Here is a 27726-nt window from a genome sequence, read left to right as displayed (position 1 = left end):
GACCGAGCCGCAGGTGGCGGCGGGCGCGGGGCTCGGCCCGAGCTCGGGAGGTAAGTGCTGTTCACCGAGACACCCCCGAAACCCCCTGGCCAGCGCAGCCCCCCATGGGCACCGCGCCTGGCAGCGCGGCGGCCCCGGGGGTCAAAAGCGCGGCGAGGTGTGAGGGATGGAGAACAGGGGGTGGGGGTGCTGCGCAGTGGGCGCCCCGTCCTTCCCCCTGCTCCCCCGTGATAATCGGGGATCCGCGGAGGGAGCTGGAGACCCCTCCCAAATCCTCCATCTCCTGGCCTAGAACTGGAGCGTGCAGCGGGGCAGCTATAAAGCGAGACCCCTCCCCAGATCCCTTTATTCTAAGCCTGGATCTGGGTCTAGGTTCCGGGGCAGAGATGGGGACGCCACTCTCCTTCCAGCCTGGGACCCAGGACAGCCGAAACGAGTCCCAATTTCCCTTTTCCCAGCTCTGGCCTGTAGACCCCTGGGGACCAAGATGAGGAACCCCTTTTCTCTGCTATGAACCCCGATCTAGGCCTGGCCGAGGAGCTGGGGGTCCCCTGATCCCTCCTCTAGAGTGTCCTTTTCCACCCCCCCGAGCACAAGGATGGGCGGTGGAGGGGCCTTTCACTGGCGTCCTCTGCAGGGACCCCAAGTTTGGAATTCTAGCGAGGGGTCAGTGTGGGGTCCCTTGCCTGGCAGGCTAGGCCGGGCCAGGCTTAGAGAGACTTGGAGCATGGACTTGGTGGTGGTCCCTGCTTCAGTGGGGGCGGGGGGGCAGCGAGCATCTGTTCCCAGGGATTAAAATAAATCGTAAATTAGGATCTTGCTGGAGGCTGGCTGCAAGTGGAGTGCGGAGGAGTGTTGGGGGGTGGGTGGCCCCTCCATCTGCCTCGGATCCCAGAATTCGACTGCCCCAGCCGCAGTGTGGACCTGGAGATGGCTTTGTATGGATCTGACTCACTGGTGACCTTGGGCAGGTGACAGACCTCCCTGAGCCTTGACTTTTTTTTTTTTGAAAGTGGGCTTTGGAGCCTGTATTCTACAGATTCTGAAACCCACCCCCCGCATCTTTTGCCAAATGTAACTCCACCCTTTTGCTAAATATGTTGGTGGTTGGAGGAGAGAGAGCAATAGGTTTGGAGATCTCCCCATATGCCTTGCTGGCCTCTGAGCCTCAGTTTACTGCACTGCAAAATGGGTTGATGGTCACATTCTGGCATTGCTGGAAGGGTTGCTCTGCCAGACAATAAAACATATTGCCAAGCTGCCATCATCAGAACAGGGGCTCTTCCACCCTGGTCGCACTCATTGGACTGCCCGGGGCACACCCTGACCCACATACCTTCACCCACACCAGGGGCAAAGCCGGTACCTGGGCAGGATCCTGGGCAGGAGGAGGTGAGAGGCACTGGGCCAGTCTATCCCTTATCCCTTGGGGCTCTTTCACTGTGGTGGGGCTAGGAGTCCAACGCTCCCAGGTTCAAATCCAGCTCTCCTGTGCATGGCTTTGCCCCTCTGCACCTTGATGTGTTCTTCTGTGAAATGGGCTGAATCCCCCTTGGAAGATCAGAGCAGACTGTGAGAATGGGAGTGCTGCAAATGCAGACATGATCATTGTAATACTACAATAATTATCATACAATATTATAATCATTATAATATTGTAATTATAATACTAATTACAATATTAGTGAGCATAAATGGGGTCAACAGCTGACTCGGGTTAGGGCAGGGGTAGGAGTAAGGGAATTCTGCAAGGGTATTGCCTGCTGTGTCTCCAGAGCTCGGTAGTCAGGTACACAGTTGGTGCTCAATAGGTGTTTTCCAAGTGAAGTGATGGAGAGGGAGGAGACCAGGTGGGAGGACTGAAAAATTCCTGAGCGTGAGCTCAGATGCCGTTCACAGCCCAGTCACTGTGTGACATGGGGCCGGTGCCTCAGTTGCCTCAATGGGGTAATGGCTGAGTTGAGACACTGCTTCCAAGTGCCATTGTGAGAATCAAGCCAGATTGTGTAAATGGGCACAGCCCTGGTGGTCAGCGAAGAGGAAGCACATGACAGAGCTGGTCCTTGAAACAGCATAGCCAAGCGGCCAGTCACAGGAAAGGAAGAGAAAAACCCCAAACTGGCCCTACTGTGAGCAAATTGGAGTCCAAGGGGGAACAAAATAACAGATCCTGTTTCGCAGAACCTTAGAGACCCAGAGAGGAGAGGGACAGCCCAAGGCCACCAAGTGAGAGGTCAGGAGCTCCAGACAACCCATCAGGAACAGGAGCCCTGCCTTCTTTGCTGACTTGGTTCCTGTCTTGTTTTATCTGCTCCGAGACCTGCTCTAATGCTGAACCGGCAAGAAGCCCCAAGGTTTTGGGAATTGGTGCTGGGGAGGGTGGATCTCTGGGCAGCACCCAGAGCCTGTGTCAGCCACCTCCCGGAAGGACTCTTCCCCACTTCCAGCAGCCGGAGGATGGGGACATCCAGGTCCACTGACAACCTGCTGTGTGACCTTGGGCAAGTCCCTGTCCATCTCTGGGCTTTGCCCTGGCTCTGTGGAGACCGGGAGACCTGGGTTCACGCAGGGCTGACTTCATCAGACACAGTGACCACCATGTCTCAGGCACAATATTTTAGGGGTCTGTAAAGGTGTTTTAACTTCTTTTAAAATCAGAAGGGGAAAAAAAACAAGCTTCGGGGTCAAAGAAAACATTTAATATATGGTATTAATATATTCGTCTCTATGCCAAATGTAGTTGTAAAATATAGTTTAAATTCTCTTTTTTTATTGGAGGAAGGGGCCCATGAAATCAAAAGTGCCTCTGGCCTATGAATGTCCTCATGCGGCCCTGGGTTCGAGTCTTGGTGCTCCCATTCATGGGCTGTGCAACCTTGGGCAGGTGGACTCCCCTCTCTGAGTCCTGGGTTCCCCCCCCAGTGAAGCAGGCATCATTGGCCCACCTCAGAATGGTGAGGTGTGGAATGTTTAGCCCAGGGTTGGTGCTCAATTTGTGGGTACTATTATTTCACAATTGTTGTCAAGATTATTTGCTCGGTAATAATAGCCCCAGCTAGGGGCCTCAGTTTACCCACCCAGGACCTGCACGGTGCCAGGGAGGTCCCATGGGTGCTGTCTGGAGGGGGAGGGGAGGTGGCGGTTGGGCCGTGGGCGGGGCAGGGTGAGCTTCCTGTCCCCCAGGCACAGGGACCTCTGCTTGGTGCTAACGGAAGTGGCAGGGGCCACGTGGCTCTCTCCTGGTGCCTGCCCCAGCTGACAGGGGCTCTGGCCCCATTCACTGTCTGGTGAGTTTGAGCCCAGGCCAGGAGGCCCCCATTGCCCCTCCTTGCCCCGCTCAGGAGCAGAAGGGAGACCCTTCCACTTGGCCTGGGTTTCAGGAGAAACAGTAGGTGTCACTTCCTGGGCCGGGCTGGGGCCTGCGCAGGGCCACATTGGCTCTGCCACCCCGACCCCCATTATGACTCTTGAGTGGCGGGAGGGATGGCAGGGTGGTCGAGGGAAGATGGAGATCCAGAGCCATGTGTGGAAGTTTCGAACAGGAGTTCTTATGCAGACAGGTCAGGGACAAAATCATAGTGACCTGGGGCCAGTGAGTGACCTCTCTGTGGCTCAATTTCCTCATCTGTAAAGTTGGGATTGAGGCTTGCCGTGTGGTTGTGAAGGTTGAATGAATGTGTGGTACCTGTGAAGAGGTCACAGCGCCGCACACACACTCTTGCTCAGTGTATGTGTTGGGGGAGGGGCCATCTAATGGGAGTTGTAAAAACAGTAGCAAGATACTTGGTTTCTGGGGAACTTGGGCCCGGTGGCTCCTAGGATCCTCTAGAGCAGCACTCTCTAGCAGAACTGTATCTGTGCTTTGCAGTTGGGTGGCCACCGGCTCCATGTGGCTCCTGAGCCCTGGAAACAAGACTGGCACAACTGAGGAACTAGGGGTTTAACTGTGTATAATTTTATTTAGTTTAAAATTAAGTTGCCACATGGGACTAGTAGTTCCCTTATCAGTTAGCATAACTCTAAGGGATTTGGAGATGCTCAGGGTCTAGGTCATGGCCAGAAACTAAGAAATGAGATGGGAATTTAGGGCTTTTCCCCCTTGGGATGTCAGCTTAGCATGTCTCCAGCTAGACTGGGTTTCCTCAGGGGCTACACTAGGAGCTAGAGTTTCTCAGGGGCCCCAGCACAGGGTGGTGGTTGGGAATGTTTGTTGAATCGCATAATTGTTTGCCTGGTGAACACCTATTCATGCTTTAAAACCCCACTTCCACACCCCCTCCTTTAGTCCAGGTCCCCCAGTCCTTGTTCCTCCATTTGGTTCAGCTTTGACCCTGCAGGACTGGGGTATCTGTGTTCAGCTCTGTTTTCCTAGACTGAGGGCTCCTCAGGGAGCAGGCCCAGGGCTGAATCATCTCATGGACCCTGGTATTGTCCTGGCCAGGTAGGCACATTGTGGGTGCTGGGTGACTTACAGAAGTCAAGTGACCAGGGGCTAGCTGATAATGGGTCGAATTAAACTCACTTTCAAGATTAGAAAACTGAGGCTCAGAAAGGGGCAGCCTTGTCCAAGGTCCTTGCTCAGTCCTTTCCTGGTGAGGCCCAGGGAGCTTTCCCATCCTGCGGTCACCAGCCCTGTCCCTGCTGCTACTGTGCCTCCTGGGCTCCCAGCTGCTGCGGAGCTGCCCGCGGGGTCATGAATTATGGATGAGGCTTGCGGGCTCCAGTGACAAGCCCAACCTCAAGAACATGCCAAGGACACCAAGTGTCCCTCCCTCGCCTGGTGGCTTGGCCCTGCCCCCTCTGCAGGGAAGCCTGGGGTCCTCCAACAAGACCCCTTCTAGGCATTCCCTCTTGTTTTGCAGATGGGGAAACTGAGGCACGGAGCTGGACAGTGACTCAGATACCAGGTGAACACACTGGCTTCCAGGGGATAGGGTTGGGACTCATGGGGGCACCAGTGTCAGCTGGGTCACCATGGTGAGGGATGAGCTTTCCATCACAGGAGTGTGCATGACATGGGGACTGTTGTAGAGGGATTCAGGAGACCCCGAGGGAAACTTAGGGACACTTCAAGGACCCCGACTGCCATGTGGCCGATCACAGTCCCAGTGTCCATCTCTCACCAGACCCTCTTCCCACAGGAGCTGCCCAGCGTGGGGCTGAGTGCTCAGGTTGGGACTCAGCTGGCCCGAGTGCAAATCCACTGTCATTTCCTGGCTGTGTGACCTTGGCAAGTAGCTTCCCCTCTGGATAGGGCTCAGTTTTTCCATCTGTGAAATGGCCTAGAGTTTTTCTACCCATCCCTGACCATGAACTCCTATTCATGCTTAAAAACCCCAACCCCTATGCCCCTTCCTCTAGTCTAGGCTCCCCTAGACCATATCTCTTCATTTAGTCTGACCCCACAGGGCTTGGGCATCTGTATCCAGCTCTGTCCCCCTAGGCTGGGAGCTACTTGACGACCCTGCCCAGAACTGTATCATTTCAGGGGCCCTGGCATACTCCCAGCCTTGGGGTTTTTGGTTCCTTCTCCATCCTCTTTCTCCCTCCTCCACAAGGAGAACAGTTGGAATTTCCCTTCCTCAGGCCCGAGCTGGCTATGACTACCGCTCAAACTTGCCTCTCTCCTCAGACAGGCACCAGACGGGAGCCTTCGGGGGTCTCCATAGAGGCCATCAGGATGTCGTATTTTGGGGAGTATTTTTGGGTAAGTAAGATCCGCTGTTACTTTGGTGGGGGCTCCTGGAAGGGCTGTGGGGGCTTTTATGGAGATGGAGGGACCTGGGGGCTTGTGGGCAGTCTTGGGCAGATGGCGGGTCTGCAGTGGGTAGAAGTTAAAGTGGGAAAAGTCAGGCTGGGTTTGAATCTATACCCCCAGATGTCATAGGCCTTGTGATCTTGGGCAAGTCACAGGTTGAACAGGGAGACTGAGGCCCAGAGTAGGAATCTCTCACCTGAAGTTGCCCAGTGAGAAAGTGCAGAGTCAGGGCTGAAACCCAGGGCCAGACTGAACTTTCAGGATCCAGGATCATTCCATCCAGGGAATTTCCACATCTTCCCCATCCTGGAGAGTTGGGGGGTTTTCTTCACTTGACCCCTAGGGACCCGCTCACCTGTCTGCCCTCCAGGCTGGGGACCACATACTGTGACTCAAAGAGCCAAGTAAGACAGACTTGTTTTTATTCATCCACTCCCTCCCTCCCTCCCTGTCACCACCACCCCACACCAAGCCAACTGTGGGAGATGCTGGAGCCCCCAAGAGATTCCATCCAAGCCCTGACCCTGAGAAGCCCCCAGTCTGGGGGACACAGAGCCAGTAAGATACACCCAGCCCTGTAGGGTCAGGGCTAAACCCAGCCTTGGGTATGCCCAGAGGAGGAGCAAGGACACAGAGCTGTGTTTGCCGTGGGCTTTGAAGGCTGATTTTCCAGGATGTCAGAAAGGCATCCTGGGCAGGGGGAACAGCCTGGGCAGAAATCCAGAGATGTGACACTGGGTGGCCAGCTGAGGGCACAAGGACTCCTCCCACAGAGCTAGGCTAATGGGGAGCCACAGAGGATGTGTGAACAGGAAAATCAGGGAAGGACCAGGGCAGAAAGCCCCTTCCTCAGTTGCAGGCCCAGAGATTGCAGAGGAAGCCCAGTTGCTAGGCAACTGGTTGCCCATGGCAACAGGCCTTTCTCCCTCCCCAGCTGGGGCTCCTCTTACTAGCACTTGCTTTCTTAAAGGGGCTGCATCCCCTTGCCAATTGCGGGGTGGCGGGGGCGGGGGTGGGGGGAACGGACCTCCACCTCCTTCCCAAGGGCCAGAGTCCCTGGATTTGCCTCTGAATGGCTGAGTGACCCCATCAAAGGGCTGCCACTCTCTGAGGCCCTGGTGGAGATCTGTGTAAGGGGGGAGGGTTGACCCGTTTGAGGATCGGTGGTCGCCCAAGTATTGGAACCCTAACGGCGGCACCTACATTTATTTTAAATTTCTCTTAATGGCATGCGGCACCTACATTTCTTTTAAATTCTTTTTCATTGTATGAGACATGCAAGTTCGCTGCAGAAAATTCAGACCAGCAAAGAGAAAATAGAAGCCACCCCCAACTCCTCCTTCCAAAGATAGCCTGGTACACAGTGGATAAGAGCTTTGAGTTTGGGATTTGAATTGGGCTCTTCTGGGAGCCCTTGGGCAGGTGGCTTTGCATCTCAAAGCCTCAGTTTCTGCAGCTGGGAAAGAGGGATGAAACTCCTGCTTCCCCAGGACTAAGGTAGTACCCCTGGAATGTCTGTTTCTTTTAATTAATGTTTCTTTTTTAATCTATTGTTAGTATTGGTGACTCTTTGCTGGGTGACGCTGGGGCCCTGACTGGCCTGAAGGAGGCTCCAGTCAGGGGAAATCAAGCCAGACAGGGATGCCCCAGTCTTGTTGGACCAAGTCAGGTCTGGAGGCATGGACGGCACTGGGGAGCCACGGGAGAAGTGTGAGCAGGAGAGGGACATGATCAAGCTGTATTAGAAAGATCTCTCTGGGGCTGGCGTGGGAGCAAGATTGGAGTCCAGAAGTTCTGAAAGAAGACACAAGCCCGAGACAGCCCCTCCCAGGACCCTCGGCTGCCAGCCCAGCCTGAGGGAGGCAGGCACTGCTGGGGGCTTTGCCAGGTCTGGGAAACGGGCCAGCAGTTGGCTCTGAGTCAGCTCCAGATGCTGGCCTGGGCGGCGGTGCCTGGTGCAGCCTCAACCGAGGATCCCCTGGGCAGGGTGGGTGGGGGCCTGCTGGGGCTGTTTGCTGAGCCCTCAGCACTGTGCAGGAGGCCCTGTGTCTTGTACCAGCCTCATCTCACCAAGACCTTTGGGAGGTGAGTGCTGTCATTGTCCCCATTTGTCAGATGAGAAAACTGAGACCCAGAGAGGTGAAGTCACTGGCTCAGAGTGACCCAGTGCATAAAAGGAGGATTTGACACTTGAGCCTTGAAAGTACTATTCTAGGGAATTCCCTGGTGGTCCAGTGGTTAGGACTGTGTGCTTTCACTGCCAAGGGTGCAGGTTCAATCCCTGGTCAGGGAACTAAGATCCTGTAAGCCGAGGCCAAAGATAAAATTAAATTAAAAAAAAAAAAAAAGAAGTATTATTCTAGACATGAGAAGAGAGAAAATATATTCCTGGGGAGCTGGAGGGATCAACAATGAATGTTGGGAAGTGGGGGTCTGAGGAGGGTCTAAGAATGTTCCTGAAGGAGGAGGGCCTGGCAGTGATCCTTGAGAGGTGGAAGAATTTGGATGGGTTGAAAAAGTTGCAGGCTAGTGAGCCAGGTGACAGTAACAGCCCCAGCAAAGATACCGTGGTGGGAAAGAGCAGCATGTCTGCACCATTTGCTATTTGCTGGCGAGGCCAAGAGGCTGCCCTGGGTCTTTCCCAGTCTTGGCCTCCATTTTTCCATTTGCACAGCGAGAGGGATTATCTGGTGGTGACTTCTGGCTTTATCCTTCAAGCTTCCAGGTAACTGGGAGGGTGAACCCCTCAGGTTGGAGGAGGATGGAGGAAACCATCATTTCCAGAGGGTCTATGAAGTGCTCCCAAAGGGATCACTTTAGTGATTTGTGTTGGGAATTAAATAACATTGGATCCCTCCATGAGCTTCCTCTTTCAGTCTAATTACAAGGCCCCATTTGGTGCTAAAATATCTCTACTTCCCTCCGAGCCCAGCTGATCACCCTTTTTAACTGATAGCTCAGTGTTCAGACATGTTGCCCTTCACGTGTGACAGGATCTGGCGGGCATTAAAACATAGTTGTTACCTTATTTTTTCCCATCCCCTTCATTATGGCAAGGGGTCCTGGCTTTCCACTTAGAATAGTGGTAGGGACTTCCCTGACAGTCCAGTGGTTAAGACTCCACGCTTCCACTGCAGGGGGCATGGATTCGATCCCTGGTCGGGGAGCTAAGATCCCACATGTCGTGTGGTGTGGCCTAAAAATAAGAAAAAAATTAAAAAAAAAAAAAGAAAAAAGAGAATAGTGGTAAGCGTTGCCCTTTTAAATCAATATATTTGGAGAAGAAGCAAGTGCAACCTTAAAGCAAAATGATAACTAAGTAATACCATGAATTAGCAAAAACTAGGGTTGCCTTTGGGACTTTAGGGGACCGTGATGTGGATCATCTTGGTATTTACTTCATCCCCATATGAGAGGTAGGTGACTCCCTGCCCCCATCTTAATGAGGAGCCACTACAGGTTCAGAGAGAGACAGTGACTGATCTGGATCACACAGCACAGCCCTGGCCTCTCCCACCATGGTGACCCCAGAACTAGCAGGAAAGAGGTTTGGTGCAAGGCATCAGCAGGCACCAGGGTAGAGGCTCTGTTCCCACCAGTCCCAGGTAAGAGCAAAATAACTTTTGTCCGTCTATTCAACAAACTGAAATGCCCTTTCTGTGCCCCACCCTGTACTAGATATTGCTGGGTCCTGAGAGAGGTGTCAGACTTGCATCCTGCTTTGTGGGATTCTCAGAGAGGGAGTTTTCATGTTGAAGAGAACAGAAAACACAACTACAGTGACTTAAGCAACAGAGGTCATATTAGTTCATAAAATTGAAAAGTTGTGCAGTAGTGTGGCTTTCAGGGTTGGTTTGATCCAGCAATTCTACTCAACACACTTTTTATTCAGACCCTCTCAGGTTCAGCTTCTTTCCAAAGTTCATGGTTTCCACTTGGTTTCCAGTATCTCCTGTGACCACATAATCATTTATGGAAAGATAGAGAGAAAAACAGGGGAAGAGACTGATAGAGAAAGGAACAAACAGGCAGAGATACACATGCACACAAAGACAGAAAGATAGTGACAGAGAGAGACAACCAGTGAATGAGAATGTCTCTCCCTCAACTATGGGAGAAAAATCCCAGGATTCTTTCTTTTTTAAAATTTTTATTTTATTTATTTTAAAATTTTGTTTATTTATTTATTTATTTATTTATTTATTTATTTATTTATTTGTCACGCCTCACGGCTTGTGGGATGTTAGTTCTTTGACCAGGGTTGGGACCCGGGCCCCCTGAAGTGGAAGCGCAGAGTCCTAACCACTGGACCGCCAGGGAATTCCCCCAGGCTTCTTTCTGATTGGACCAAATTGAGGCCCATGAACCAATCCTTGTGACCAGGGGGAAATGCCACAGGCTGATTGGCTCAGGCCTGAACCAATCCCTACAACCAAGAGGATGGACTTCTTCTGATTAGCTCCTCAGCCTAGCCCCTGTTGCTAGGTAACCTTGATGTCCTCTCCATCCCCTTCCTCAGTCTCCACCCCCATTCCCTGCAGGGAGAGAAGAACCATGGCTTTGAGGTCCTGTACCACAGCGTGAAGCAGGGGCCCATCTCCACCAAGGAGCTGGCAGACTTCATCCGGGAGAGGTGAGGTCCCCAAGCCCCACCCACCCCATGGCCATGTCCCACAGTCCACACAGCCATGCTCATCTTGTGCCCCAACCCTGGTGCCCCCTTTTCTCTTGCCCATTCCATCCTTCCACTACACCACACCCTGCCAGAAAGGATCCAGGCCCCTGGGGTCTCCAGGAACCAAATGGGCTTGAAGACCCTCCAAACCAACGGTTCTCAACACTATCAGCCCCATGCCCCATCTTAAATGGCAATCACCAGGTTCTAACGCCTCCCCCTGAAGAGACGCTAATACAACCTACTTACAACGAGAATTTTGAAAACTCAATCTCGGGCCCTGAATATGATAAAAGAAAAATCATGTATGATGAAATAATCTACATCTCAGCATGTCAATGCTCCAATGTCTGAGAAAACATAATAAACTCAAATTGCAAGGCAGCCTCTGCTCCCCAGCTTCTCAGCAGCTGAACGCCCATTAAATCTGGGCAGAAAGTCCATAGGATTATTAACCAGGTTTTTCTCTTTGTGGCTGTCACGTGGGACCTGTCGCAGCCATACAGGACAGGGGCCACTCTTTATTTTATGGGCCTTCAGACCCTGGATCCATCCACTGTTGCTTATGCTACCCCATGGGAGCCTCTCTCAGAAAATACCCCAATGGGTAACTGGTTTTAACTGGGCACACTTCTACCCCAAACAAAACTGAGGTTCTATTAGGATGAAAATGTGAGTGGATATTAGGTAGGCATTTAGCAGTGTCTGTCTAGAGGGAAAAAGGAAATATGAGTTTGTCTTCTGCAATTAAATGTGGTAAAGCATATAAAACATTTATATTATGTGCTTAAAAATTTTTTTATCTGCTGTTGCTACTGCTGCTATTACTACTGATGTTTTACTTAAGGATTAAAACCTCTCCCATGAATTTCCAGAACACCTCCCCCTGTCAGGGGACTGTATCATTCTCCTGGAGAGACACTGCTCAGATGTTTTTGGTTGTTTGTTTGTTTGTTTTTGTGGTACGTGGGCCTCTCACTGTTGTGGCCTCTCCCGTTGCGGAGCACAGGCTCTGGACGCGCAGGCTCAGCGGCCATGGCTCACGGGCCCAGCCGCTCCGCGGCACGTGGGATCTTCCCGGACCGGGGCACGAACCCGTGTCCCCTGCATCGGCAGGCGGATTCTCAACCACTGCGCCACCAGGGAAGCCCACTGCTCAGATGTTTGAGATGGGGAAACTGAGGCCCAGGGGTGTGGGGCCTTTCCCAAGTGTGCTCAGAACCTTTCCCATCCTTCCCTTGTCCTCCTACCCAGGGCCACCATCGAAGAGACCTACTCGAAGGCAATGGCAAAACTTTCCAAGCTGGCCAGCAACGGGACCTCGGTGGGGTGAGTGGGCTCTGGGTGGGGCAGGAGTGGCCAAGGGTGTGGGGCACTGGGGGGCAACAGGAGCCTGCCCTTGGGTGGACATCTCTTCACACTTGTGATATGTGGAACAGGGAGTCATCCCCCTGCTTATGGGGCTAATTGGACAGAGGAATATAGTTCATTCATTCACTAGTTCATTCATTCATTCACTGGATATTTACTGAACACCTACTGTGTGCCAGGCACTGTTCAAGGCACCAGGGGGCCCAGGGCAATCAAGACAGATAAAGCCTCCAGTCACCTTCATGCCCTGTTCATAGGTGTACATCTGGGATGTGTGACGAGATGGTTGTTAACCACAAACATGAACAAAGTCCTTTCCCAGAGAGAAAAGTGCTAGGAAGAGAACAAAATAGGAGCATTAGAGGCTGGACACTGTCTCTGGAGCTGAGACCTCAATAATGTGAAGGAATCAGCCATGGGGGTGTCTGCGGGACAGAGACCCAGGCAGGTGGCTCAGCTAGTGCAAAGGCCCTGAGGCAGCAACGCACCATACGTGTTCAAGGAAGAGCAAAGAGGCTGGCATGGCTGCAGGGCCTGGAAAAAGTGGAGATGAAGTAGGGGAGAAATAGAGGGAAGGGGCCACAGGGCCCCAACACACAGGTGACTTTTAAACCAGGATGTGATGTGGTTCCATTGGCATTGCAAAGTTCCCTGTGGCTCCTGTGGGGCAAAGGTTCTCTCGGGGGCCGAAATGGCGGCAGCAGAGAGCGAAGGCAGTGGGGAGGCCAGAGGGGTCTTCTGTCGAGGTGGGAAAGCCCCGCAAACTTGATATGGGCAGGTTGAGTCTCAGCTGCCTGTGAGTATCAGGCGGGGCCTGGAGTCCAGACAGAGGACTGCGGGGCCTCGGCCTGGGTTTAAATTCCAGCTCTGATATTCATTTGCTGAGGGCCCTTGGGTGAGTTATGGAGCCTCCCATGCCTCAGTTTCCCCATGTGCCACAGGCCCACCTCACACAACTGCAGTGGGGATTAAATGAATTCATATGTGTTCATGCTTAGCAGGGCCCGGCACACATTAGATGCCTGACCCAATGCCAGCCATGCTGTATGAGGGGTCCCTGGGGGGTTGGGCCTGCTGGGCCCGGGATGTGTGACCCCACCTGTTTCCAGGACCTTCGCCCCACTCTGGGAGGTCTTCCGAGTCTCCTCAGACAAGCTGGCGCTCTGCCACCTGGAGCTGACACGGAAGCTGCAGGACCTCATCAAGGACGTGCTCCGCTACGGCGAGGAACAGCTTAAGGCACACAAGAAGGTGTGTGCTGTGGGTACCACAAGGCTGGTGGATGGGGGATGCCAGTGGCTCCCAGGATCCCAGGACTTCTGGGGCCTTGGAACCTCCAGCCCCTGGTGTGTGCCTCTGAGAATTCTGTTAATTCCACGACATCAAACTCAGAATCTCACAGACCTGAGCATTGGTGAATTTCAGTCTCAAAATTCAAGAGCAGGGATCTGCAAACTACGGCCCGCGGGCCACATCCAGCCCGCCACCTGTTTTTGTACAGCCCTCGAGCTAAGAATAGTTTTTCCATTTTTAAGTGGTTGAAAAAAAAATCAAAAGAAGAATATTTTGTGATGTGTGAAAATGACCCCTGATCTAGAGCATCAGGGGCTACAGATCTTGTTATTTGACGTTTCTAGACTCTGGAAGAGCCAGACCTTAGACTCTTGGGATCCCAAATATTTGAAGCTTATAATTCTAGAGTCATAAAGGCTTTGCATTTACAGATCCCTAGAATCTGCAGGGGTTTTTGTTTGTTGGTGTGTTTTGTTTTGTTTTCTGGCCTTACCTTGTGGGATTCGGGATCCTAGTTCCCTGGCCAGTGATCGAACCTGCACTCCCTGCAGTGGAAGTGCAGAGTCTTGACCTCTGGACTGCCAGGGAAGTCTTGAGTCTGTGGTTTTTAACCCCTGTTAAAAAGGGAGTTGGTAGTACTTCATACTGTACAGTTAAAAATGGTTAAGATGGCAGCTTTTATGTTATATGTATTTTACCACAGTTTTTTAAAAATTGAGGAACAAGGAAATTTTCTACAGGCTGATATGGAACAATCTTGGGAATGAATTATTAAGTGGAAAAAACAGTGAGTTTAACAGTATGGACTGTTGCCATTTGTCATAAAAAATGGGCACATTTGATGGTCCATGTGCCAGTTATTTCTGGAGAACTATCATGGTAATAATGGGAGGTTTTTACCTGAACTCATCCCTTAAAACTTTCTGAAATGTGAATTATGTGTAAATATTACCTATTTAAAGAGTTAAAATTTTTGAAATTCATAGAATACGCAGAAAAAGTATTCTCGAGGACCTGGAATCCCACAGTTTGGGAAGCTGGGAATTTCACGGCATACACCTGGGGTCTGCTCAGGTCCTGCACCCCAGCAGGGGCTTCAGGTGGCCCGCATGCTCTTCTCCGCCCCCACAGTGCAAAGAGGAAGCGGTGGGCACCCTGGACGCTGTGCAGGTCCTTGCAGGCGTCAGCCAGCTCCTGCCCAAGTCCCGCGAGAACTTCCTGAACCGTTGCATGGACCAGGAGCGGCTGCGGAGGGAGAGCACCAGCCAGAAGGAGATGGACAAGGTGGGCACACAGCTGCAGGTCCCCAGCCACCGCTGGCCTACACAGGTCAGAGGAGTTTGCCGAGGGGTGACGGAGCTGTCTGCTGGGAGAGTGAAAACATATCACAGAGCGATGGTCATTGAACCTGCATGAACCACATGCATGCTGGGCACCCCAGGGAGTCTACGTGCTGGGGGATGGGGCCGGGGGAAGTGCACTGAGTGTCACCGTCTCAACTCTGTCCCCTCCCTGTGCCTCCTAGGCAGAGACCAAGACCAAGAAGGCAGCAGAGAGCCTGCGGCGTTCAGTGGAGAAGTACAACTCAGCCCGTGCTGACTTCGAGCAGAAGATGCTGGACTCAGCTCTGGTAAGAACCAGGCATCTGTACCTTGGAGACCTACACATTCCTGGGCCCAGGATGCTCTGGGCCCCAGAAGTCCAGAACCTTCCAAACCCTCGACTCCAGAAGCCTTAGAATCACAGGCTTAAAGCCGTAGAATTCTAGAGCCACTTAGCTATTGTTACTGTTATTATTATTTCAAAAACCAAATCAGTTTTGTGCCTTAGGTTCCCCACCTGTAAAATCGGGGCAGTAATAGTACCTGCCTCATAGAATTGTTGTGAAGATTAAATGAGTCACCATATGTGAAGTTTTCAGACTAGTACCAGGTGCATAGAAACCAATCTATGAAGTATTAGTATTATTATTTTAATTATCACTGATGAGGTTTTTGAAGAAGACAGTGTAGGGTTTAGAAGCCAAGAGTCTCCCGACATGTCATGGTACCTGAAAAGCCTGGATTCCTGGTGCAGCCTCCATCTCTCACCAGCTCTGCAACCTTTGGCAAGGCACTACACCTCTCTGGGTCTCTGTCTACCCAAATGTTTGAAAAGCAGATTGGGATCTCGGGATTAAGAATTAGATTTTTTTTCTGATTTTGCAGTGATAGAAAGTTGCAAGTGATAGAAATCTTCATTCAAACTGACAAGGAGACGTATAGGCTCAGGGAACTGAAAAGTTCAGGGGTCAGAGCTTCAGGTATGGCTGGATCCAGGTGCTCAAATGGCATTGGCAGGAAGTTGTGCCTCTCTGCTTCTCAAGTCTGTTTTTCTCCCTGAGGGCTTTACTCCCAGGCAGACATGCCCTCCCGGATGTGTGTGTGTGTGTGTGTGTGTGTGTGTGTGTGTGTGTGTGTGTGTAGCAAAGTAGCCACCAGCAGCCCCCACATGCATCCACCAACACATTGACTTAGGGTATGAAAGTGTTTTTTTCCATGGTTCCAGCAAAAGTCCCAGAGCTCTTCCCCAAACCAATCACCGCGGCCAGGGGATTGGAACATTCTGATTGGTCAGGCTGGGTCACATAGCCACTCCTTGTGGCCCCACCTTCCCATTTGCCCCTCCCCTCCTGCCTCAGCGCTTCCAAGCCATGGAGGAGACCCACCTGCGGCAAATGAAGGCACTGCTGGGCTCTTATGCTCACTCAGTGGAGGACACCCATGTGCAGATTGGGCAGGTGAGTGGGGCCAGGGGTGGGGAATGAAGCTGGGGTTCTGGGCAAGAGGGCCTTGGCCCTGGCCTGATTACACACTCCGTCTGCCTGGCCCAGGTACATGAGGAGTTTAAGCAGAACATAGAAAACATCAGCGTGGAGATGCTGCTGAGGAAGTTTGCAGAGAGCAAGGGCACAGGCCAGGAGAAGCCTGGTGAGTCTGGGCATCTGTGGGGGTAGGGCTGTGGAGCTGTAGGGAAGGAACAGGACTCAAGAGGGAAGAGAATGAACCTCTCTGGGCTTCGTTTTCCTCATCAGAAAAATGGGCTGATGGCAAATCTAACTCAGCAGCCCACAGAGGAAGAGGATCTGCTGCCTGATCTTATGTGTAAATCTCTTACAACTGGATACCAGAGGGGCCTTGAATGCCAAGCTCAGCCTTTCAGACTTTTCCCTGAGGGCCCAAGAGAGCCACTGAGGGTTGTTGAGCAAAAGACCAATTTGAAAATGTCCAGATACAGAGTTGAGGAAGAATTGAGAGCAAAAGTTTTGGGGTCACATCTGGGTTTGTGTCTTTCCTTTGTCGCTCATTGTGTGACCTTGGACGTCTGTCTTCCCTTCTCTGAGTCTCAGTTTCCTCATCTGTAAAGTGGGGATGATAATAACCCCCACCTAATGGTGTTGTGAATGTTCAGTAATTTGATGCAGATAAAGGGCAAAGTGTGTACCTGGCACATAGTAGGCACTCAGTAGATGCTGGTACACAGTTTACATCCCTAGCTCTAGTCAACCACTAGGGTCTGTCTTTTCTCCCTCCTGTCTCTATAGCTCAGCACCAGCTCAGGCCACCTCTCCTTGTGTGGGCCCCCACTCTTGCCCTTCACTGGCTCCAGGTTTGTCACGCCCTGCTCCTGCTCACATAACCTCTATGGCTCCCCATCACCCTTGAGAGAGAGTCCCAGGTCATCGTTCTGGCACCTGAGGCTCAGCCCACCTCACAGACTTATGGTCCATCCCCTGAACCACCCAAGTTCCACCCAGAAATGCTGGAAGTAGAAGAAATAACTCGGGCAGTGGCCCCTCCAGTCCATCCCAAGGTGGCAACCATCCAAGGCAGGACCAGAACACTTGGCCCATCCCACTCATGACCATCTCTGGGGCTGGTTCAGCATCTTGGCTCAGGCCCTGGGCCCTGACTGGTCTTGAGCTCAAATCCAGGTGCCACTGTGTGGCCAAAGGTATACTGCTACCCCTGCCAGGCCCAGTCTCCCCGCCCAGCTGAGTTTCTCAATCTTTTCTGTCTCAGGGCCTTTGGACTTTGAGGCGTACAGTGCGGCTGCCCTGCAGGAAGGCAAGTACGTCTGGGCCTGGATGCCCAGGCTGGACCACAGGGATGAGGGAGACAGATCTGAATGGTAAGGGGAACCCCCCAGGGCTCAGCTGCATCCCCCTCATCTGTCCTCAGCAATGAAACGTTTGCGGGGAGCCAAGGCCTTTCGCCTCCCAGGACTGAGCCGGCGGGAGCGGGAGCCACCTGCAGCTGTGTGAGGAAGCACCCCAACCCAGCCCTGGCCCAGGCTAACCCAAGATCCCTCCCCCTGCCCAGGGTATCCCAGAAGGCCCCTGCTTAGGGTAGCCCAGGAGAATCATATTCCAGCCTAGGCCAGGAGCTTCTCTGTCCCAGACTGGCTCAATATTACCACTGCCCAAGCTAGTCCAGAATTCTCCTTTTGCCAAAACTAGACCAGGGCCTGCCTGTTCCCCCTTCCCCGGCTGGCCCAGGATTTCTCCCTTTGTCAAGGCTAGCCTTATTGTTTCCCCACCTAATCTAGCCTGGCAATTCTTGCTTTGTTAAGATGAGCCCAAGAGTATCCCTGCCCAGACTAGTATCACATTCTTCCCTATGCCCATGGTCTCCCTGGCTAGCCCAGGATTACCCTTGCCCAGGCTAGCCCAGGATTCTTTTCTTTGCCAAGGCTAGCCCCATTATTTCCCTGCCAAGGTGAGCCCTACATTCAGACTAACTCCAGGGTTCCTCCCCTTCCAAGTTGACTGAGAACACCCCATGCTCAGCTAACTCCAGATTCACTGCCCCGGCCCCAAGCAAGCCCCAAGTTCCCACCACCTGCAGGGCTACTTCAGGACAACATAGCAGCCCAGGGGCTGGCCACAGGTTCCGTGTCCGGTGTTGGGGGCGGAGGGGAGGGCCAGAGGAGGTGGGGGAGCTGACACTGACACCTCCTTCTGCATTCCCAGAGATTCCCGGGAGCCTGATTCAGGGGTGAGTGCCATGGGAGGGGCCAGGCCGGGCTGCAAGTGGGAGGGGTCCATCCCACCTTGGCCCCCCCGCCCAGGCCTGGAAGCCAAGCCTGGAGCTCAAGGGGCAAGAGGCGGCACAGCTTAGGGACCAGGTTCAAATCCCACCGTGGCTGCAAACTCCCATGGACCACGTGGGAGGGACCAATGTCCCCTCTTAGCCTCGATTTGCCCCTCGGGACAGGTTGCGGCATGTTCTGTTCCTCCAAGAACCTGCCCACAAACTGCGAGAAGATCGTTATTGCCGTTGGGGTTGTTTCTCGGTCTGAGTCAGGGCCCAGAGGTGGAGGGGGGCATGGCAGGGTGAGATGGGAGGTTTGGTAACAGAGAGACTAACTCACCACTTGTCCCCCCAGACATGTCCAGAGGTGGATGAAGAAGGTTTCACTGTCCGGCCTGATGTGACCCAGAACAATATCCTCCTGGCGCCTTCTGGGGGCAGTTGTTGGCACAGCAAGGACAAAGCTCTGTCCACAGTGATCCGCCCACCATTAGCAACCCTCTCTGTGTACATCCTGAGGGGAGCCTCCAGCTGTGAACCAAGCAGATTCAAATGCAGACACTCGCCCTGCGGGGTCAGGGCTGAACAAGAGGGAGAGAGGGGAGCTTGGTTACCCCAGAGGGGGAGCCAAGGGGACTTCCTGGAGGAGGGGGTCTCCGGTGTTGGGGTTTAGCAGCTGAATAGGAGTTTACTAGTTAGGACAGGGCATGCTTGTATGAAGGCTTGTGGGGGGAGGAGAATGGCAAATACATGGTGTCGAGGCAAGGGTGGCAAGTGGTGAGAGATGGAATTGTGCAGCGCCTTGAAGGGATGTGAGCAGGAAGAGATGGATTTGAGGGCTGACTGGAGGGAAACCCCGTGTTGGAATCCGCTTGGCCCCTTGACTGCAGTGCACGCACAGCGGAGCCCTCCCACTTCTCATCCAGCGACTCCGATTTCGATGATGAGGAGCCCCGCAAATTCTACGTGCACATCAAGCCCGCCCCGGCCCGGGCCCCAACCTGCAGCCCCGAGGCAGCCGCAGCACAGCTTAGGGCCACAGCTGGCAGCCTCATCCTCCCTCCTGGCCCAGGGGTGAGGCGTGGGGAGGTGCTGTGTGTGGGGCGGGTGGGGCTGGCTGGATGCCACCGACCTGATACCACCCCTTTGTCCACAGGGCACCATGAAACGCCATTCTTCACGTGAGTAGCCTGTTAAGGGGTCTTCAGTTTGACGAGGAGCACGTGGAAGGGAGACTGGGCCTGGAGTGCGGGTGTGGGTTTGAATTCCAGCTCTGCTGTGTAACTTGGGGCAGGCTGCTTACCCACTCCGATCTCCTTTTATAAAATGGGGTCATTATGAGAATTAAATGAGAGCCAAAAGGGATCGCTGGGGCTGGGAAAGAAGCCAGAGGCTGGAGCCAAGTTGGATCAGGTTCGAACCCCTCTCTGCCTGATTTGCTGGTCACCTTGGGCAGCTGATTAGACAGCTCCAAACCTTGGTCTCCTTGGTTTGTGGAGTGGGAAGCAGTGCAGGCCTGGCGACAGAAAGGCTTAAGGAGGTACATCTCTTGCAGGGGACACTGCTGGGAAACTACAGAGGCCTCGATCTGCCCCAAGGGCTGGCAGGTGGGTTCCATGGGAGGTGGGGCATTAGGCCCACATGAGTGGGCAGGTGAGGGCCGTCCCTGCCTCTCTCCTCCTCCCCTGCTGCCTCCCCATGTCTCTGACTCCCCTTCTCTTATCCTGGCAGGGAGTTAAGGGCGTGCCATTTTTGAGGGACCACTCAGTCATTCACTTGATGAACATTTATTGAGCACCTTATGTGTACTTGTGCTATTCTGTGTTCTGGAGATAAATGACCAAGACGGGTCCTCCTTCTTGACAGAGTCACATTCTAGAAGCTCAGATTTTTAAAATAGTAAATAAGTTAGAGCATATTCGATGCTTCCAAGTGCTGTGAAGAAACTAAAGCAGGCAATGTCATGGAAAATAGGAGTGGGTGACTTTAGTTGGGGCCGTGGTGGAGGGGTAGCAGGGGAGGTGGGGAGGACTTTGAGCTGAGCCCTGAAGAGGAGCAGGAGGTGGCTGTAGGGAGATCTGGGGGAACAGAGCTCAAGACCAAGAACAGCAAGTGCAAAGGTCCTGAAGTGGGAGGAGGCATGGAAACACCCCTCTTGTCCATTCCTTGTCCCCAGCTGTGCAGAGAAGCTGCAATCGGATGAGCAGGTTTCCAAGAACCTCTTTGGGCCTCCCCTAGAGTCCGCCTTTGACCATGAAGATTTTACAGGTGATGGGGGTGGGGCTTCAGGGACATGGGCGGCCAGCAGGAGGAGGGGTGGGACCACTGCAAGGATAGGAGGCTCAGGACCGTGGGCCAGGCCGGAGGGAGGACGTGGGGGTCCTTTGTGGGTCAAAGTGAGGGTGGGCGAGGCCATGGCACGAATGGGCGGAGCCGGTGAGAAGGTGTGGCCTTCGTGGGAGTGAGAATGACAATGTGTGGATAGGCAGGCATCAGTGGAGGTGAAAGTAGCCAGAGAGCATGGCCTGGGGTGGAGGGGGGGTGGGGAGACATCGGATGGGGGTGGACCTTCCTCGACATGGGCATGGCCTGCGGGAGGATGGACGGGACTCCGTGTGAGTGGGGTCTGGAGCTGGCTGCCCCCTTCCCTCCCCCAGGCTCTAGCAGTCTCGGCTTCACCTCCAGCCCCTCGCCTTTCTCTTCCTCGTCGCCCGAGAACGTGGAGGACTCCGGCCTGGACTCACCGTCCCACGCGGCACCCGGCCCCTCCCCGGATTCCTGGGTTCCCCGCCCGGGCACCCCACAGAGCCCACCTACCTGTAGGGTGCCGCCCCCAGAGTCGAGGGGGACGCAGCCCCTGCTGCCATCAGACTCACCACAGCCCCTTGCACCATCCCCGGGTCCCTGGGGGTTGGAGGCTGTGGCTGGAGGAGGTGAGTTCCTCCACCCCTAGTCTGAGAGTTATCTGAGTCCTGGGGGAGGATTGAGCACGTAATGTGGCCAGGGTCTGAACAGGGTGCTGGGGACACAGCTGGGACCCCGGCAGGCAGAAACCCTCACCCTTGCAGGGACAATAGTGATATGGATATTTAACAAGGTAGGAGGTGGCAGGTGCCTCGTGAGGACTCAGAAGGATAGGGCCTCCCTGAGGAGGGAACATCTGAGCTGGGATTTGATGGAGGTGAGGATGCAGCCATATGGACATGGGGGGGGAGGGGCATTCCCAGCGGAGGGCACAGCCTGTGCAAAGGTCCTGGGGTGGAAGCAGGCAAGACCCTTTGAGGAACAGTTAGGAGGCCAGTGTGGGTGGAACAGAGTGATGACAGGGAGAAGGAGGGAGTGGAGGGGGAGATTTCGGCAGGGAGATGGGAGCAGGTGGGGGCTGGTGGTCCCAGGGAGAAATGTGAGTTTTACCCCTAGCAGGGTCAGAGCCACAGGAGGGAGGGCTGTGAGCAAAGAAGGGGTGGGACCTGCTCGGATTGCAGGCTCTCTCTGACCGCTTGGTAGGCAAGGATGAGAGCCAGAGACCAGGGACGTGAGTCCAGGTAAGTGGTGATGGGGTAACAGTGGGGAGAAGGCCAGCAGACAGTCACGGGACCCAGAGAACAGAGGAATCAGGGCAGAGGGCCTGAGGGCAGCTGAAAGGAGAGGGAAGGGCAGAAAGAGCAGGAAAGATGGGGCGGAAGAAGCTGGGGTGGGGGCGTGTCAAGGCTGGGCCTTTAGATGTCAGGTGGATGGGGGAGGCCAGGCTGGAGCACCCCGTGGACAGCTGCATGAAGACATCATCAAGCTGAAGTGGGATGGAAGGCTGCCCAGGGAGAGAGTAGGAGAGCACCCAGGGTGGAGCAGGGGCAGGGCTAGAGGGGGGAGGAAGGAGGGGATTGGCTACTGGTCGGCTCCTGGGGGCCTGAGTCAGAGGGACTGTGGGCTGTGACCACATGAGGTCCCCAGCAGTGGTGATGGGGTGGTGATGGGGGGGGCGGCGCTTGGTACCATCCTTGGTTAAAGAAAGAGCCTGGTTGGAGCTGGTTCAAGGGAGGGCTCAGGGAAGTGAGTGTAGTCCATGAGTGTAGACAGATAAAGTTGTCTGCGCTTTACTGTAGAACTAAGGTTCTCAACTGGGCCAGTTATGCCCCTCAGGGGACACTTGGCAGTGTCACCACTGTTACTTGATTGTCACCACTTGGGGGTGGAGTATACCTGCCGTCTGAGGGGGGGAGGCCAGGGAGGCTGTTCAACACCCTATAGTATGCAGGGCGGCCCCAACATCATGAAGGATCCAACCCTGTTGAGAACCTTGGCACAGCCTGGGGTGTAGGTAGGAGGGGAGGTGGGCGAGTAAGCGTTTGTAGATGGAGCAAAGCAGGGACACTAGGGAAGCAAGAGAGCAAGGGGAACTTAGGTGTTGCACCATGATTAGTTAATTTAGAAGGGTGTGACTCAGACAAAAGCCAGGGTGGGAGACTACCCTTGGAACTACCAAATGTTAGGTAAAATGCCTCTGCCAAATCCCCCCGCCCCCCCGTAGAGTGCCTACCTCCTGAGCATCCAGCCCTTGCTTGCATACCCCCAGTGATGGAGAGCTCACCCCTTACTGAGCCACCAGTCTGGTGTCTGGGAGGCTCAGGGTTGCAGATGGTGTCTACAGTCCTGTCCAGCACCTTCTCTGTAGCCCTAGGACTCCCAACCATCAGGGGTCTCCTCCTATAAGCCCGACTCCCAGTTTGGGGCTGAGTTCCTCCCCTGGGGAGGTTGGAGAGGCCCAGGCAGCAGCTCAGCCATGTCTGTTCTTATGCTCATTCCCCAGACTTGATGCCTGTACCTGCTGACCTTGCAGCCAGGGAGGGCCTGGCAGCCCCACCCCGGAGACCTCGCTCCAGGAAAGCATCCTGTCCCCTCATGCGCAGCAACGGGGACCTGGTAGGGTGAGGGGGGGTGGCAGGAGCCGGGCTGGGAGTCGCCTCCAGGGTCAGCATCGGGGCACTGCTGCTAGGGTGTTCACAGGCCGGCCTATCTTCTTCCCTTCCAGTCTCGTTCCCTGAGCCCCTCCCCACTGGGCTCTTCAGCCCCCAGCACCATCCCAGAACGGCCCAGCTTCTCATCCCAGGCAGGACATGGTACGTGGGTCCTCTCTGGGCCTCAGTTTCACCTTCTCTGGTCCGGGTGCGTGGCTTAGTGATACAATGGAGGCCGTGTCGGCAGAGGGCGGGTTCTGGAGCCTGGGACCTGCGCTCACCCTGCCTGTCCCTCGTTCCCTCCCTGCCACCCCCAGGAGTCTCCCGGGGCCCAAGCCCTGTGGTCCTGGGCTCCCAGGATGCCCTGCCCGTGGCCACTGCCTTCACTGAGTATGTCCACGCCTACTTCCGTGGCCACAACCCCAGGTACACAGTGGTGGGGCACAGTGCAGATGGTGACAGGCAAACAGGGCTCCCTGGGGGCTGTGCATCTAGGTTCCGGCAGGGACAGCTTTCAAATGGGTTTCATGATCTGCTTTACCGTGGAACAGCTTCGAACACTGAGCTGAACAACCAGACCCATCCGGAGGGCTGTAGGAACCATGGAAGGCGTTTGAGCAGGGCTAGGCATTGATGTAGCCACTGTTTAGAGGAACTCCTCTGAGGCTGCTGTGGGCGTCAAACTGAAGGGAGCAAGACCAGAGGCCAGGCCCGTGGAGGGGGCAGGTTAAGGGTGAGTTGAGGGACCAGGGATAATCTGGGGACGGTGCCCAGCCGAAAAGACCTTAAGATCAAACCACAAAGAGGAGGAGAGTATTGGAACGGAAACCCAAGCTGAGGACAGTTACAAAACTGAATGTTTTGCTTTGAGCTTCCTGGTGGCCTGGGGAAAAGAGAACTGGAGAAGGGGGTGTTCCTGTCTCCTTCAGCCCAGTGTGGATTCTTCCTGGTGTCTGGATTGCTGTCCAGGCAGGGACACAAGAGGTGGAGGCTGGGGCTGGGAGGCTGGCCATGGTCAGAGCCTTGCTGATTCTGAGGGAACTGGTGAGCCACAGGCTACAGTGAAACTAGGAGAGAGGGGAGCGTGAGGTGCCAGGCAGAGCCCTGAGCCAATGCCCAGTGCCTTCACCACCCGCCCCCACCAGCTGCCTGGCTCGAGTAACTGGGGAGCTGACCATGACCTTCCCTGCTGGTATCGTGCGTGTGTTCAGCGGAACCCCACCCCCACCGGTCCTCAGCTTCCGCCTCGTGCACACGGCCCCCATCGAGCACTTCCATCCCAATGCTGACCTGCTCTTCAGGTACTGTTGAGGAAAGGGAGAAAAGTTAGGGGGTTCCAGGGACTGGTGGGGGCCAGGAGCGCCCCAGCTCTGAATTCCTGTTCTGCCTCCCGGGATTTGCTGTGTGACCCTGGGCAAGCTGCTCTCCCTCTCTGAAACTGACTCTCCTTCCGTCTTTTGCTTCCCACCCTCGCCCTTCCCTGGGAGTTATGCTTTATCGGTCCCAAGGTTAGCCTGGGAATCTGCATCTTTAGGAAGCCCTTGGTGTAGGTGGGATGCTGGAGGCCCTTGGGACGGCATCTCCCGAGGGTTGGGGTGATTATTCCCGGTCTCTGCAGTGACCCCTCCCAGAGCGACCCTGAGACCAAAGACTTCTGGCTCAACATGGCGGCTCTGACTGAGGCCCTGCAGCGTCAGGCAGAACAGAATCCAGCTGCCTCCTACTACAACGTAGTGCTGCTGCGGTACCAGGTGGGCCAGGTGGATGCGGGGGGCAGAGGGGGCAGGGAGGGGCTGGTGGGTGGGGACAGGGTTGAGCAGGCAGCAGAAATGGAGGCTGATAGCAATGAGCGTGGGGTGAGCTGTAGGCGGGGTGGGCAGTGTAGGGGGGCCTGGCCTCCACTAGTGCAGATGGCCCCATCGTGCAGATTAGAAGAGGTCCGATCTCAGGACCTGGCAGCTCGCGCCTGTCCCCAAGACTTTGTTAGAATGGGGCACTCTTCTGCCCTCTGCTGGAGACGTGTTGTAACACAGCCTCTCATCAACAAAGAGCCCCTGGGGTGTCCTAGGCAGTGCAGTCAGGTCGGTTGAATGGCGGGTGGCATGGCAGGGGCAGTGTGGCTGAATAGTGTGCGGTGTGGCAGGACAGGACAGCTCAAGCCGTGTCCTCTCTCCTGTTCTCCCTTCCCCTAGTTCTCCCGCCCCGGTCCCCAGTCCGTGCCTCTGCAGCTGAGCGCCCACTGGCAGTGCGGGGAGACCCTCACTCAGGTCTCGGTGGAGTACAGCTACCGGCCTGGTGCCACGGCCGTGCCCACGCCACTCACCAATGTCCAGATCCTGCTGCCCGTAGGGGAGCCTGTGACCAACGTCCGCCTGCAGCCGGCTGCCACCTGGTGAGGGCATGTGGGAGGCCTGGGGAAGCTCAGCAGTGCCCCCAGAACCTAGCAGACCTCCCTTTGATACGCCAGCTGAAGGGTCCACCCTAGGCCTGACCATTCACTGTGGGCTCACCTTGCTTGGAGCTAAGGGTGATATTACTAGCAATAATAATGTCTGACACCGAGAGCTTCCTACATGTCAGGCTTGTTCCATGTGTTCTGCACACACTGACAGGCTCGGGGCTTTTAGCAATCTCTCAAGGGGTTGGCTACCATCATCCCCACTTATGGAGGGGGAGCTGAGGCACACAGAGGCTAAGTCACTTACCTAGGTCACACCAGGATTTCAACCCAGCCACCCACTCGTGGTCCCTGGCTTTTAGTCACTGCACAATGTTGCCTTTGTTTTGTACAAAAGGTAGAACCTGCCACCAAGAAGCCAAATTTATAGGGCCGAATGCATCATCTAAAAGTGCTGCAAGGCTGTAGAGCCTTCAGGAACCAGCTGCTCCATACCCCACCCCCATTTCACACATGGGAAAACTGAGGCCAGGAAGGAGACCCGGCTTTCTCGGGTCATGTAGCCAAGAGGCAACTGAGCTGGGACCCTGGGCTCCCAATGTCCTTTCTGGTGGAGACCGGACCAAGCTTCTCTTGATGCCAGGAACCTGGAGGAGAAGCGGCTCCTATGGAAGCTTCCGGATGTGTCCGAGACAGGGGGTGAGTTATGGTTGTGCCTAAGGTCTTGGGGGTCTCAGATGGGAGAGGCTTATTTCAACTAGGGGAGAGGGAATTCCCTGGCAGCCCAGTGGTTAGGACTCCACTTTCACTGCCGAGGGCACAGGTTCGATCCCTGGTTGGTTAACTAAGATCCCGCAAGCTGCACGACACAGCTAAAAAAAATTTGAAAAACAAACTAGGGGAGGATTGGGGATGTGCTAGGAGCAGGGCAGCATAGGCATCAAGGAGAGCTTGAAAGGGCTTTGACGAAGCCGGAGGAGAGGGCATCCCAAGGGGTGGGCACAAGAGGTGCAAAGGCCCTGAGGCAGGATTCCTTTGCAAACCACACACAGCCCCGTTGGGCCAAAGGAAAAGGGTGCAGGACACAAGAGGAAGTCAAACAGAACAGACAGAGCCACAGATCAAAGGGCTCGGGTGCAGGGCGGAGGAGGAGCCCAGGTCACAGCAGGACTGGGGTCGGGGACAGGACACAGCTGACCTCAGACCTCCCCAGGCTCTGGCCGCCTGTCTGCCAGCTGGGAGCCATGCTCGGGGCCCAGCACACCCAGCCCCGTGGCTGCTCAGTTCACCAGCGAGGGGGCCACTCTGTCCGGCGTGGACCTGGAGCTGGTGGGGAGTGGCTACCGCATGTCACTGGTAAAGAGAAGGTTCGCCACAGGTACGCCCTCGCCCTGCCGCTGCACATCCCTGGAGCCAAGACCAGGCCGGGCTCCGAGCCCCACTCCCTGCTTCTGCCAGGGTGCGGGGGTGGGGGAGGCATTTGGGGTGTTGGGAAAGGATAGGTGGGTGTTGGGGCCTGGAGACCCAAGATGGGGGGCACAGGTGGAGAGGGGTGGTCAGGGCCCCAATGAGAGGGATCAAGAAGTGTCCCCTACGGGACTTCCCTGGCGGTCCAATGGTTAAGACTCCGAGCTTCCACTGCAGGCGGCACGGGTTCGATCCCTGGTCGGGGAGCTGAGATCCCATGTGCCGCGGGTGCAGCCAAAAAAAAAGAAGTGTCCCCTGGCCGGCATCCTTGCAAGAACCCAAGGCAGGGAGCCAGAAGCCCCTCTGGCGCACCCATCCCCACCCCCATTCTCCCGTCCCCGCAAGGGGCTGCTGGGGTCCATGGGGCAGTGGGAACAGTGAGTTACAGGGGTGTTCTGAAGAGGATTGGGGGATCCCAGGGTAGGGGCAAGGCCCCCCCCCCGCAACCCCTCACAACCCTGCCTCCACAGGGATGTACCTGGTGAGCTGCTGAGCCCGCAGAGGCCGACCAGCACCACTGGCCCCAGCTCTGCACTGCGTCCTGGTGCTCACTGACGGCTCCCTGCCCTCCTGCTAGACCCGAGGGTCCCTGGCCTCCCCTGAGGCCCTGACTCCGTGGAGAGGCTCCCAACGCTCAGTCTGGCTGAGCCTGAGATCCACTCCTGCTCATGCAGGTCCTTGGCCTTTTAATGTTCTTTAAATAAACACTCTATTTTCTAATAAAATAAATAACAAGC

General features: G+C 54.9%; 1 protein-coding gene across 13 annotated transcripts; it reads left to right on the top strand.

Annotated features, from left to right (window-relative positions):
- FCHO1 (FCH and mu domain containing endocytic adaptor 1) lies at positions 1-27726 on the top strand. 13 transcript variants are annotated; one of them, XM_024134241.1, is made up of 26 exons: positions 1-50; positions 4863-4907; positions 5633-5707; positions 10300-10391; positions 11688-11762; positions 12914-13055; positions 14229-14381; positions 14623-14727; positions 15778-15876; positions 17159-17207; positions 17318-17396; positions 18109-18133; positions 18525-18582; positions 19065-19243; positions 19326-19350; positions 19725-19776; positions 20346-20437; positions 22977-23089; positions 23199-23286; positions 23442-23550; positions 24270-24425; positions 24743-24875; positions 25317-25516; positions 26166-26221; positions 26736-26900; positions 27460-27726. In XM_024134241.1, the coding sequence occupies exons 3-26, from the start codon at positions 5681-5683 to the stop codon at positions 27480-27482; spliced, it is 2295 nt and encodes a 764-aa protein (XP_023990009.1). In that variant the 5' UTR covers positions 1-50; positions 4863-4907; positions 5633-5680; the 3' UTR covers positions 27483-27726. The 13 variants fall into 13 exon arrangements, with proteins under 13 accessions (XP_023990009.1, XP_054938185.1, XP_054938187.1 ...); XM_055082210.1 differs by lacking the exons at positions 1-50; positions 4863-4907 and adding exons at positions 15970-16066; positions 20827-21102 and having other exon boundaries at positions 5678-5707; positions 14268-14381; positions 17159-17203; positions 27460-27531; XM_055082212.1 differs by lacking the exons at positions 1-50; positions 4863-4907 and adding exons at positions 15970-16066; positions 20941-21102 and having other exon boundaries at positions 5678-5707; positions 17159-17203; positions 20346-20434; positions 27460-27531.

This window comes from Physeter macrocephalus, unplaced genomic scaffold (genome assembly GCF_002837175.3).
Source record: "Physeter macrocephalus isolate SW-GA unplaced genomic scaffold, ASM283717v5 random_41, whole genome shotgun sequence".
Classification (NCBI taxonomy): Eukaryota; Metazoa; Chordata; class Mammalia; order Artiodactyla; family Physeteridae; genus Physeter; species Physeter macrocephalus.
Note: the sequence above shows the minus strand (reverse complement) of the source record. Positions and strands in the feature narration are given on the sequence as shown.